This window comes from Chelonia mydas, chromosome 5 (genome assembly GCF_015237465.2).
Source record: "Chelonia mydas isolate rCheMyd1 chromosome 5, rCheMyd1.pri.v2, whole genome shotgun sequence".
In the NCBI taxonomy this organism is placed as follows: Eukaryota; Metazoa; Chordata; order Testudines; family Cheloniidae; genus Chelonia; species Chelonia mydas.
The window spans coordinates 1,841,124-1,855,019 of NC_051245.2; the positions used below are offsets into that span (position 1 = coordinate 1,841,124).

Here is a 13,896-nt window from a genome sequence, read left to right on the forward strand (position 1 = left end):
ACATTTTTAAAATCCTGTGACCATGAAATTGACCACAATGGACTGTGAATCTGATTGGACGCTAGGCTGATTAAAGCAATAGGGTCCCTATCACAGCTAGTACTTCTGAAATTTCACAATTTCACCTTCAGAACTCTTGGGTGATACCATCTGGGCCTGGTGACTTTTACTGCGTAATCTATCAGTTTGTTCCAAAACCTCCTCTAATGACACCTCAATCTGGGGCAGCTCCTCAGATCTGTCACCTAAAAAGAATGGCTCAGGTGCGGGAATCTCCCTCACATCCTCAGCCGTGAAGACCAAAACAAAGAATTCTGTTAGCTTCTACACAATGGCCTCATCTTCCATGAGTGCTCCTTCAGCACCTCCATCGTCCAGGTGCCCCACTGACAGTTTGGCAGGCTTCCTGCTTCTGATCCATTTATATACAATTGCTGTTAGCTTCTGTATCTTTTGCTAGCTGCTCTTCAAATTCTTTTAAACCTGCCTAATTATACTTTTACACTTGGCTTGCCAGAGGTTATGCTCCTTGCCAGAGGTTATGCTCCTTTCTATTTTCCTCCATCTGACTTGACTTTGAATCTGTAAAGGATGTCTTTGTGTCACTAACTGTCTCTTTTATTCTATTGTTCAGCCGGGGGTGGAGGGGAGGGCATTTTTTGGTCCTCACTGTTTTTTTAATTTGGGGTATACATTTCATTTGAGCCTCTATTATTGTGTTTTTTAAAAGTTTCCATGCAGCTTCCAGGCATTTCACTCTTGTGACTGTTCATTTTAATTTCTGTGTAACTGGCCTCCTCATTTTTGCGCAGTTCCACCACAGTAGCATTGATCTATCGAAAGGAGGGTTTTCTCGATATTTCCCCCACCAAGGATGTTCAAATTTAATTCCATTATGGTCGCTATTACCGAGCCGTTCAGCTCCGTTCACCTCTTGGACCTGATCCTGGGCTCCACTGAGAACTAAATCAAGAACGGCCTCTGCGGGTTCCAGGACTGGCCACTCCAGGACACAGTCATTAATGGTGTTTAGAAATTTTCTCTCTGCAGCCTGTCCTAAGGTAACATGATCCCAATCAATATGCATTATTACTGAGTTTTCTGAGGCTGTCAGTCTGGGGATGGGACCACCCAACTGTGTCCCAGAAAGTCTCATCTAGGTACCTCTCTGTCTCCCTTAGCTCCTCCAGCTCAGCCACTCTGGTCTCAGGCGCCCGTACACGGTCTCGGAGGAATGAGAGTTGCTTGCACCGAATGCGCACTTATGCCACCTACCCACAAGGCAGGGAATCCTACATGCTGCGTTCAGTGCAATAACCGGGATACCCCCCACTCTGCTGCTGCACGTCTGCCTGCGTTATCTTTACTCTTGAAGGGTTTTTTCCTTCTGGGAGGAAGGGGGTTATTGGCCTAAGTTTAGAGAAAACTTGTTAGGTGCATCGGCTCTCACACGCCCTCTCTAAACGCCCATTTGCTGCGGCTGGTCACTAGCACCTTGTGCAGCGCTTAGTCCCGTCTAGTGTTAAACGTCCTGTGGCAGAGCTCCAACCTCGTCCCCGAGGGCCCCGCGCTTCCAGGTGGTTTATGCTAGCTTCCCAGAGGCTCACTGCAACCCTCCACGTAGCTCTTCTCTCTCGAGGGCCAGGGATACAGTCTACTGAGCCCTTTTCATCATAAGCCAGCAATGGAGGTTGGTGAGAGAGTTCCCACAGTCTCTGTTGCTCCTACGGCCTCAGGCCAAAATAGTTCAGCTTCCTGTCCTGACAGGGGCCTGTTTTCCCCTCCCAGGAGGTGTTTCTGTAGTGGTGGGTTGGGGGGAACCCGGGCCCGGCCTCTGCTCCGGGTTCCGGCCCAGGGACCCTAATGGTAGCAGCTGTTGGAAGCCAACCTTTCACTGCCAGAGTTACTACATTTCCCTGGGCCACTTCCCCACAGCTCTCCTGCTTCTCCCTTCTTCACCCTTACCTTAGGGCTCCCTTACTAGTGAGACTTGAGGGTATCTTCATTAACCAGCCCTTCAGCCACACTTCCTCTCCTCTGGCTCCTCCCTGCCTGACTGGAGTGAGCCCTTTTATGTTATCAGAGGGGCCTTAATTAGAGTCAGGTGGTCACATTAGCTTAATGGCCTCACCTGACTCTTTGCAGGTTAATTGGAGTCAGGTGTTCTCATTAGCCTGGAGCAGCCTCTGCTCTGGTCAGTCAGGGAACAGAAACCTGTTAATCCAGTGCCCAGTATATCTGCCTTCTGCTACTCTGCTGTACTCTGCTCGGTGTCCCCGTCCGGTTCCCTTCGTTTGACCCTTTGACCGCACTCCTGTCCCTGTTGTTCATTAGCTGTCCCCCGTAATTACTTGGTTTTCCAGGTCCTGTGGACCCCCCCTTAGGCTGGGGGGGGGATCCTTTAGCCGTGGATCCTTCCTGGATCCCAATAAGGCTACTCTGCTGTACCCAACTGGACTGGGTCTATCACATAACCGATGGGTGGGCCTTCCCGTTCCACCTCTCCTTTGAGTGACACATGCCCAGGCTGATCCACCTCCCTCATAGGAGGTTTTCCTTCATAGTCAACCTATTTTTTCTCTTCCTTAATTTCACTCCATCAGTCCTAATTAAGTCCCTCCCATCCCCCCCTGGGGTTTGCACCATTCCAGTAGCTGAAGCCCCCAGGGCCCTGCCAGTAGCTTGCCCTCTTGCCACGTTTCCTGGGAGCGAAGATGATCTGTGGGGGGATGGGTGACCAAAAGTTTTCTGCAAGTCCAAGTGCGACAGGTTTATTTACGCTCCCTTGTGTATGTTAATGGGGCCTGTCTGAAACAGTGGGAAATCCCATTCCTGACAGCTCTTTTGAGACTATGGAGGAGTCTTGACTGACGTTAGGATGGCCCAGTGTTATGACTCTGCGAACAGCCTGGTCTTGCTCCACATGCAGCTGAATTTCTCACCCTCCTTGGCTCCTCACTCACATCTTCCTGCATGACTGTTCCACAGAGCGTGGAGGAGGAGAACACGCTGCGGAAGGGAGATAACTACAGGATACCCACCTCAGGCTTGGTTTTGCAGCACAGTCCAGCTGCCCAGCCCTCAATAAGTCTAAACAAGGACAAGGCATTCCCACCCTTTGCTCAGTCTTTGTCCTGGGGATGTCAGGCCAGGAGAAACCATTCCAATTGATGAAGGGCTTAAACCCACCGACCGCCATCTGCCCCCATACAACTCGGGTGTTTGTCTGGAATACAACAATCCCTCAAATCCATATTTGCACAGTTCCTCCTCTAACCTCTCTCAACTCCTTGGGGAGAACACACTGCCCCTAGGAAACCATGACAGTCTTGCGGGCTGTGCTCCCAGACCAGACACAGAACCCATTCTATAACTGTAATTTATGGCCCTATTAAGCTATAAAAGAGTCAAATGAACCCTGCCCACGGCTGCAAACTTCAAACAGGAAGCCCACTGCTACAACTCTTCTTCAGCTCTTTGCTGAATTACCAGGTTTCATTCTAGTCTGTCCTCGCTGGCCCTTCTCTCACGCAGAAGTTACCAGTGCAACTTTTCTTGTGCCCAGAGAGCTGGTAAAACGCCTGGGCTCGAGAGCCAACACCAGTGCCAGCCAATATGGGCCACAGGGAGGAATGGCTACTACCCTCTGGTCCTCCCTGAAGGTGCCCACGTCAGCTGTGGAGCCCACGGGCCCCACGCAGCTGAATGGCACAGTGAAGCTTCCTCAGTTCAACCGGTTGTGTTCGCTCCATGAACAGATCATGTGGCATAAACATAAAAGCCAGGTGCTCTGGGCTGCATATGCTGTCGCCCAGTGATCTCAGCAGCAGCTGCTGCCGCCTTTCTGCATCCCTAGGCCCACGCAATCGCAGACCCACAGTGCATTGTCTCGCTCCCGTTGAGCCCGCTCTTGCACTCCCCCGGAGCAGTGCTCTGGGGGGGGCAGGGTCCCCAGGCTCCTCCCCTCAGCACTGCACCCCTGGCTGCCGCAGCGTCACGGTGTTCAGTCTCAGGAGGGAGCCGTGTCAGTCCGTATCCACAAAAACAACGAGGAGTCCGGTGGCAGCTTAAAGACTAACCGATTTACCTGGGCATAAGCTTTCGTGGGTAAAACCCCACTTCTTCAGACGCATGGAGTGAAAATTACAGATGCAGGCGTTATATAATGACACATGAAGGGAGTTACCTCACAAGTGGAGAACCAGTGCTGACAGGGCCAATTCGATCAGGGTGGATGTAGTCCACTCCCAATAATAGATGAGGAGGTGTCAATTCCAGGAGAGGCCAAGCTGCTTTTGTAATGAGCCAGCCACTCCCAGTCCCTATTCAAGCCCAAATTAAGGGTGTTAAATTTGCAAATGAATTTTAGTTTTGCTGTTTCTCTTTGAAGTCTGTACCGTCTGTACTCACCCAAGAGGCCAGGATTTGATTCTTTACCTGGATTGCAGGCTCCTGTTCCGACTCATGAAAAGTTTAGAAGCCCCCCTTTTTTAGTTTAGAAGCACCCCTATGACCGCAGGGGTGTTAATGGGTAGCTTCACCTTGAGGGGCGCCTTAGAATGTGTGTGAACTGCTTATGCTAAGCAATTTGTTCCATCTCGTATTTAGCTGGAACAGTCCTGAAGAAGAGCTCTGTGCAGCTTGAAAGCTGATCTCCCTCACCAACAGAAGTTGGTCCAATAAAAGACATTCCCTCATCCACCTTGTCTCTAACACCCTGGGACCCACATGGCTACAACTACACTGCAAACAATATAAAGTGTAAAGTATGTGGGGAAGGAGCCAGGAACCTCTCTGTCCTCCTTGGAGTTTCCAGCCGCACCCAAGATGCCAATAAAAATAGGGTCTGAAGTCACTTTGGGCTAGGCCAGCTCTTTTCCATACATCCTGCCAGTATGAATGTACTGAACGGAAAACTTACCAGGACTTATTTGGAAATAAAAAGCCCAGGGCATAATGTGCAGCTCTGTGCAAGTCAGACTGCGCTAGCATGGTTTCGGGACAGCTTTATGGTTTCCCCCACTCTGGCATGCTCCAGGGCTTGGGCTTTCTAGACATTCTTCTAGAATTTCTCAGCTTCAGTCTATGCTGGGCTCCAGGGAGGCTGGGCCATGTGACACGTCAGACTAATGTCTGGGGCAGGGCTACAGAAATTCACGGCCACATTTAACAGATGATATTGCAGCCATCTGCTTACCAGTGTGCACCTCCACACCTAACCCAATGGACTCTCATGGCAGCTCTCCAGAGATTCACACTCTCTCTCCCTGCCCTCGGCTATTTGCAAATCTACAGACGTGCAACTGGCATGCTGGGAACCAGGGATCTATAGAAGTTAATCCTATTGATGGCTCTACATGGACCGGGAGTCAGAACCAGAGAAGTATGCTCCCCCACACAGACAGGCATGCACAAACACACACACACACTTCTGAACTCGGGGTGGGGGTGGAGGAAAAGGAGGATCGGGCCGGCAAAGGTCACCCCTTTCACTTCTCGTCAGAGCATGTGGGGGAGGCCATTAGGACAGACAGGACAGGCTCCCTCCCTCCTACATCCTCATCCCAGCCCCGGGAGCACAGTGTCCTGTCCCAGCCTGGCATCCTCCCAATCCTGGATCGCCAAGCTCTGCAAGCTGGGAACGCACATCCAGTCCTGCATTGCCAGGCCCCACATGCATAAAATGCACCTTCCCAATCCAATATCACCAAGACCGAAGGGCTGAAGTGGTATAAAGACCTTGCCCTAGCCCCCTGCATATTTCACCCTGTGCACACATTGTGTGTTCAATGTGCATGCAGCGGTCATGTCCCATGCAAGTCTCCCAAGCGTTTGGCTTGGTCCAGGCATGAAAAAGAACCAATGAAAAATATCCAGTTCATGCTGCCGTGAGCATGAAACTTATTGTAAAGTCTTGGGGCCCAGTCCTACAAACGAGTATCTTTAACTGAGTGAGCTCAATGAGCCTAGCTGCGGGTATGAAGTCACTAGGGTATGATTTTGCAGGATCAGGTCCTTTATTAGTGCCCTGCTTGCAGAACAGATGCCAGAGATGAAACTTCCAGTGCCTGACTCTAATGAACAACCAGGTTCCCCTGTGCACTCATATGTCATTACTGAAAGGCTGCCAGGGACAGACATTGACCAGCCTCATTTAGATCTTTTGATAAAGTCCAAGACATTTTTATACAATTTTTTTTTCAAAACAGACTTCAGCACTTTGTTTACAAAGCGCTCCCCAGCATGTGCACGAGTGACCCTACCATAACAAATCCACATACACACAATACACTTCCGATTGGAAGGAAACTTGCAAGTGAGCTGGTGTCCCATGAAGCAGCCCTGGCAATTGTTCTGCATTAAACATATGATTGTTACTTACAGCATATTCGAACTCCAGATTAAATTCCCGGTTGTTCGCCTGAAGGTGCCTCTCTTCCTCTGTAGAGAAGAACACACACATTAGATTTCAGCAAAGGAGAACTTAATAGCTATTTGAGGAGGAGGAGAATGAATAATTACAAGCACCAAGGAGCAGCAGGAAGAGGGGACTTTTAGGAGAGTAATGCCAGGGAGACCCAAGCTGTGTACCAGAACCCCAGTGCCCAGGCTTAGTGGTGTGTGGCAGACACCCACCTGCCATGATGCTAGTGCTGAGCATTGGTGTCACAGTGAGGTGTCGTTCATTCACCAACACGTTCCAATCACATACCTCACTGTGGTCCCAGCATGGCATCAGTAGGACAGGCTAATCTCCTACCCACCATATTAGCTTCCCCGGAGGCTCAGGATTAGTTCTAGACAAGTGGGACTCAAGCTCCCAACCTCCCTCCACAAAAATCTTGACAAGCTGGTGCCCTAGCTCTATTGTCAATTCTGCACCATTACTGGAGCGGGTACTAGGGCAGGGCATCAGCAGTGTAATAACAAGCAGCTCGCAGAGATGTTTTCATTCAAGGAACTCAAATGCTTTAGATAGTAATTCATTCACCCTTACACCCCTTTAGTGAGACAGAAAAATTCTTCTGCCTCATTTTACAATGGGGAAACTGAGGCACAGAGCAGTCAGCATGACCTTCTCAAGCTCACAGAGGGAGTCAGAGGCAGAGTTAGGAATAGAAAACAGGCGTCCTGGCTTCCGCTCCCCTTCTCTAACCACTAAGTCACACTCCCCTACATAAAACGTTCCCCACTAGTCACTGGGCAGATCTAAGCAACACACCTAGAGAAGGCTATTTCAGAACACTTGCTGCATTCCTTTTATACAGTTAGGGCTGCTCTGAATCCCTCCTTGGGGATTCTGAGCTGAGTCCCACAGTAAATGCTGCAAAGAGATAAATGATCATGGAGAAAATAAGAGATGGTAAAACCTTAAGAAAATCAAAAAAACAACAGAAATGCAGGAGCAGAGTGTGGGCAGGGCTTGGGAAAAGTGAAACAACATTCAGCTCCGCGGAACTGCCAGAGCAGCATCATTCAACCAACCAAACACTGTGTGGTTAGACAGCCAGGCTCAAACAAGCCACGGGCACAGGAGAGCGAGCTGTTACTGAAGAGGACTTTACAAAGGAAATCCAGCCTACACACGGGCAGTGCTTCTGCCCAGATCCTCAGTGCCCAGCACCGTACACTTAGGAATCTGGGCAGCATCAGAGATGTTGACCACAGCCAGCAGCGCCCTACCCAGAGGGCAGGGTCTGCCTAGCTGGATGCCAGGCGAGAATCTATTTGGAGGATACTGCAAGGTGGGGAGCAGCCCAGAGAGTGAGGGGAGCTGGCTGATATCCCCACAGCGGGAACTGTAGACTAGGAACAGGGCAATATGGAGCAGGGAGCACGGCAAAAGCTGTGACACCTGCTGACATTTCAGAGGCTAAGAGTAAGCTCCCAGTTCCTGGACTCCTCTCTCTCCTTCTCTTCAGGGCCCTGGGAGTAGCCTGCATGGGGACTGCAAAGGGGAGGAAGGAGCCAGATCTGCAGAGGGCTATACGGAGAGCTCCTTTGCGCTTTTGCTGGATCCTGATCACAGCGCAGCTAAGAAGCCGGGCTGCATTCCTTACTCTGCCAGCTTGGCCATCCTCAAGGTCACCCAGGCCTGTGTACAGCTTCCCTCTGGGGAACAAAGGCTCTGACAGGGAGATGCACCTCAAACATGTGGTCTGAATTCAGCATTTCCAGGCAAAGCTGGGAGTTCAATGTGTGTGTGCAGCACCAGAGGAAGGAGCCTGGTATCTCATTGGAGAGAGAGCTCCATTCCTCAGCAAAAACAATGAGGAGTCCTTGTGGCACCTTAGAGACTAACAAATTTATTTGGGCATAAGCTTTTGTGGGCTAGAGCCCACTTCATCAGATGCATGGAGTGTAAAATACAGTAAGCAGAATATATATTTATTCTTTTGTGTAGAGACTGTCCAGTTTGACCAATGTACATGGCAGAGGGGCATTGCTGGCGCATGATGGCATAGATCACATTGGTAGATGTGCAGGTGAACGAGCCTCTGATAGTGTGGCTGATGTGATTAGGCCCTGTGATGGTGTCCCCTGAATAGATATGCGTACAGCGTTGGCAGTGGGGTTTGTTGCAGGGATTGATTCCTAGGTTAGTGTTTTTGTTGTGTGATATGTAGTTGCTGGTGAGTATTTGCTTCAGGTTGGGGGGCTGTCTGTAAGCGAGGACTGGCCTGACTCCCAAGGTCTGTGAGAGTGAGGGATCGTCCTTCAGGATAGGTTGTAGATTCTTGATGATGCGCTGGAGAGGTTTTAGTTGGGGGCTGAAGGTGACGGCTAGTGGCGTTCTGTTACTTTCTTTGTTGGGCCTGTCCTGTAGTAGGTGACTTCTGGGTACTCTTCTGGCTCTGTCAATCAGTTTCTTCACTTCACCAGGTGGGTACTGTAGTTTGAAGAACACTTGATAGAGATCTTGTAGGTGTTTGTCTCTGTCTGAGGGGTTGGAGCAAATGCGGTTGTATCTTAGAGCTTGGTTGTAGACAATGGATATTGTGTTGTGGTCTGGATGAAAGCTGGAGGCATGTAGGTAAGAATAGCGGTCAGTAGGTTTCCAGTATACGATGGTGTTTATGTGACCATCACTTATTTTCACTGTAGTGTCCAGGAAGTGGAATAAAAGAATAGATGGACACAAACCAGATATCAAGAATTGTAACATTCAAAAATCAATAGGAGAACACTTCAATCTCCCTGGACACTCAATAACAGGCTTAAAAGTGGCAATTCTTCAACATAAAAACTTCAAAAACAGTCTCCAATGAGAAACTGCAGAACTGGAATTAATTTGCAAACTGGACACCATCAAATTAGTCCTGAATAAAGACTGGGAGTGGATGGGTCACCACAAAAACTAATTCCCCCCTGCTGATACTCACACCTTCTTGTCAACTGTTGGAAATTGGCCACCTTGATTGCATTGGCCTCGTTAGCACTACAAAAGTGATTTTCCCTCTCTTGGTATTCACCCCTTCTTGTCAACTGTTGAGAATAGGCCACTTCCACCTTAATTGAATTGACTCATTAGCACTGACCCCCCACTTGGAAAGGCAACTCCCATCTTTTCATGTGCTGTAATATATATTCTGCTTACTGTATTTTTCACTCCATGCATCTGATGAAGTGGGTTCTAGCCGACAAAAGCTTATGCCCAAATAAATTTGTTAGTCTCTAAGGTGCCAAAGGACTCCTCGTTGTTTTTGCTGATACAGACTAACACGGCTGCCCCTCTGAAACCATTCCTCAGGCAGAAGCTCACTAGGAGAGAGTGCCAGAAGCTGGCAACAGTCGTTGTTTGGGTTGTGCTTTCCTTGGTGTGAGGTAGAAATAGAAAACAGCAGGGCTTTGTAAACCTTCCCCAGAAACAAAGGCAGTGGCCGCCTGAACCTCAGACTGGAAGGACAGGGGAGTCTAGGTCCCTCTCCTCTGGGCACAGCACCGACTGCTCAGTCGGGGCCCAAAGCAGACTGAAAGCTTCCTGGGTTGCCATAGGAACTTTAACACTGCACATCATGGCTATTTCTAGAGGCCAAAGTTGAACAGTGAACTCTGTTTTTGGGACCCCAAGATGTTGCTCCCCAAAACAAAGGCCACCAAAATCAAAGGCCACTTTTGGAAACGGCCCAAACTGTTATGGTCTTTACTGGAAATACTTGCAAGGGTGGTGTGAAGGGGTGCAGACACTGCAGGTACAATTGCAAAAGTTAAAAGACAAACAGGCACCTCACCCATCTCCACCATCCCACCCGAAAACACAGGCCTCCCCCACTTGAGCAAAGAGAGAATCTCCATTAGCTGTATAGTGCCTTTGACACCCAGGTGAACAGTTCCTATTTTACCAGCACAAGGGAGCAATGCACACCAGCCAGTGTGTTATCTGCTACTGTGTTCCACAAGCCAGCGTGGTCTGTTAATAATCATATCACAATGACTCTCGAGGAGAGAAGGACAAGTCTAAAGAGCTGGAAGTTTGTGTGTTATCTTTTGCCCAAGAGGTGTGGCTCCTAAAGCAAACGAGCTGTGCCACTCCCAGCAATGACCCTTTTCCAAGCTGAACAGATGCTCCTGAACTGGCATTGCACATTGTTTTGTAGGAGTAAGGAACATCCCGCATGTTTCTTCAAATTCCTCTCTTGGGAGTTCCAGACTTGTCACTGCCTGTATACAGCAGCTACCACCAATTCACAGAGCAAATGACAACCATTTGCTTTAACGACTCCGCTTTCCCTTGCGCAACAAGGAACAGGGGCCACTGAAACCTCTCCGATGAGTGCTATAAACAAAAAACTAAAATAACTCAACTGAATCCCTGTAACCGGGGGGGACGGACACCCACTCTCCTCTTGAGTATCTCCAGCTGCTGAGTGCCATATTCAGGCCTTTCCCCACTCCTGGCACCCCAAAGAGTCCAACAAAACTGTCTGTCAACCCTCACCAGGGTCTTCCGCCCTGGCCCCTGTAAACTCAGCCCTTTGATTGGGCTCCCCAAGGAGTCTTGTCCCTTTCTCAGGGTTTACACCACTTTGCCGGTGGCTGGGAAGGAACCTGGGAGTGCCTACTATGCTGGGTTCCAACCCAGGGACCCTATCCACAGCAGCCACATACTGCTCACTGCAAGTAGTGGCTGCTAGTTCCCTGGGCCTCTTCCCAGATCACCATTGCCAACTTTCACGTGGTAAATAAGCACCCCATCTTTCACAATAAGCCAAAAATCAAGCTAATCCCATTTCAAAACAAGGCCAAAACAAACCAACCCCTAAGAACCCCAACACTCTATGTGACTAGATCCCCTGGTGTGCAGTCTGGGACTGTGATGGGCCCACTGTGCACACTTGACTCTCTCCCCACCTTGCCCCTGCTTGCCCCCCCTTGCCGGGAGCCGATCAAAAAAAAAAGAAGCAACAAACTTCAACAAGCTACAAGCCCAACAAGCTCAGCTTAAGCAAATGCAGCGAAATCCTACAGCTGGAGAGGAGAGCCGCACCGTGCCGTGCCACATGCTGCCCATCGAATCCCAGCCAGAAATGACCTTCTAATTCTAAGGCCATGCAGCTCCTTTTCGCAGAATCATAGAATATCAGGGTTGGAAGGGACCTCAGTTTTTCCAAATATCCAACCTAAACCTCCCCCACTGCAACTTGAGACCATTATTCCTTGTTCTGTCATCTGTCACCACTGAGAACAACCGAGCTCCATCCTCTTTGGAACCCCCTTTCAGGTAGTTGAAAGCAGCTATCAAATCCCCCCTCACTCTTCACTTCTGCAGACTAAATAACCCCAGTTCCCTCAGTGCTCCAGCCCCCTAATCATTTTTGTTGCCCTCTGCTGGACTCTCTCCAATTTCTCCACATCCTTCTTGTCGTGTGGGGCCCAAAACTGGACACAGTACTCCAGATGACTGGAGTCACTGGAAAGAAAGAATGAAAGTCAGTGCTGGTGTCTGTGCTTCAGGTTACCAGGTCACTGCTGCTGAAAACAATGACAAACAACCCTCTCTAGCATTTCGTTCACTGGAAACTAACCACATGTAACTGTAGCCCAGTGCCCAGGCCCTGGTCTAACCACAGCAACCGAGTCTCTGGGAAAGTGGCTGCTTTTTCAGGCAGAGAGGTTTAGGAGCTAAGCCACAGAACAACATCTGGAGTGAATAACTTTAAACTCATGCCAAAAAGCAGATATAAATATAATTGTCCATCCAGTCTTCTAAATGTAGGGCTGTTGCATGGAAAAGTCTTATGAAAGGTTACATTCGAGACCTGGCTGAGGACAGTGGAAATTTGTCTGAGTTATAAATGAAAGCGCAGACAGCAGTGCCTTAAACAGGCCAATGGGCGGAATTTGTGGATATTAGTTTCTGTGGCTGCCTGGGGGGAGTGGAGAACTGAATGGTTTTGCTAAGTTTTACACAAATTAAGGCCTGACACCGGATGCATGAGGAGAGACACATCTCAGCCCTAAGAGTGATGCACCGACAGAGCCTGACAGCAGAACAGAGACAACACAGACTCTGTGCAAGAAATCCGTGCTCCACCATCCAACAAACCAGCCCCCGGAACCCTAGCATGAGACTGGTCTCGTGCAGCCACCCATGTCAGGGGGCTGGATCATCTCCTGCGATCTGCGTGTAGGGGGGGACTCTATGCCAATGCATGAGTGTGAGGGGCAAGCTGCATGGCACAGTCCCCCCATCCCCAGCACTGCAGGAATACCCCATTGGTGGTTGGGGCAGGATGGAGACTGGCCTCTCTATGCAGCATCCTTCCAGTGGCAGTAACCTTTGTGGGGACCCATCCCCCACACTGAGCTGTGAGTGAATAGCCTCCGGAGGACAGACAGTTGCAACACAACTCCTTCCGGAGCCACGCGGCCAAGGACCGTCCACAAAGCCGGCTCCTGCCTCTGCAGCACAGGGTCACTGCAGCCCAGGCCCCCAAGGACAGGTGGGTAGACGAGGGCTCAGCACACCTTTGGAGAAATGTATGAACAATAATAAAATAAGCACTAAGTCTTATTAATTCATTATTATTTGCTCACTAACCCCGAGATGGGGAAGGTGTTTGGATTAGATGAGAATAGTGTGATGAAACCCCAAAGGAAACACTGACACCTGGTCCCCTGACCCACCCCACCCCTCTGCAGACAGTCACGTTCTTTGGGCACCTCGTAAGCTGCTGGTTCTGTTCAATGGAGAGAGCTGCAGCGCTGCATCTGACTAATCCAACCCCCAGAGGACACTACCATGTTACCATGGGTAGGAAAATCACAACCCTTAGCTCAGATTGTTGATGGGATATTATGGCCTTAGAGAGATGAGCCTTGGTCAGTTGCTAATTGTTAGCATCATCCCTGAAACAAGGAGACAATTCAGGACTGCAGCCACAGCTCCAAGGGAGAAGGTTAATCATTAAATAGCCACACTTTTAGGGGATGAGAGAGACCTGAGTTATCGCACGTGGAGAGGTTATTACAACAAACCAATGGGCAAAATTCCCCCTTGGTGCAACAGTAGTGACCCCAGGTTACACCATCGGATGAATCTCCCCATTATGTACCAGCCACAAGTGCCAAAGAAACCAGGCCACCACGTCTGCCGGGTTGGCAGGTGTCTCAGCTAATTATAGCAACTCAGGGCCCGTTGGGGAGAGAATAAGGGCAGCTCTGACGGCACCAGTATGGTTGGGATGTATTATCTGTATTATGGCAGCACCGGTATAGATCACTGCCCGAGCCCATGGTTAGACAGTCCCCTGCCCCAAGGAGCTCACAGGCCAAGCAGAGAGCAGATAAAGTCTGGCAGGAAGGGTTGTTCGTACCCAGTTTACAGCCAGGAAGCTGAGGCACAAAATGGTTAAATGACTGACTTGAACTCACACAGGCAGCATGTAGCAGAGC

General features: G+C 49.6%; 1 protein-coding gene across 3 annotated transcripts in view; it reads right to left on the minus strand.

Moving 5' to 3' along the window:
* The window catches only part of LOC102947737 (phospholipid-transporting ATPase ID), a 136,088-nt gene that overhangs the window by 77,812 nt on the left and 44,380 nt on the right, over nt 1–13,896 (minus strand). For all 3 annotated transcript variants that reach the window (XM_043547060.1, XM_037902619.2, XM_037902618.2), the window contains exon 3: nt 6,383–6,441. In XM_043547060.1, the coding sequence (XP_043402995.1) occupies nt 6,383–6,441 (59 nt within the window). The remainder of the gene's footprint in view (nt 1–6,382; nt 6,442–13,896) is intronic.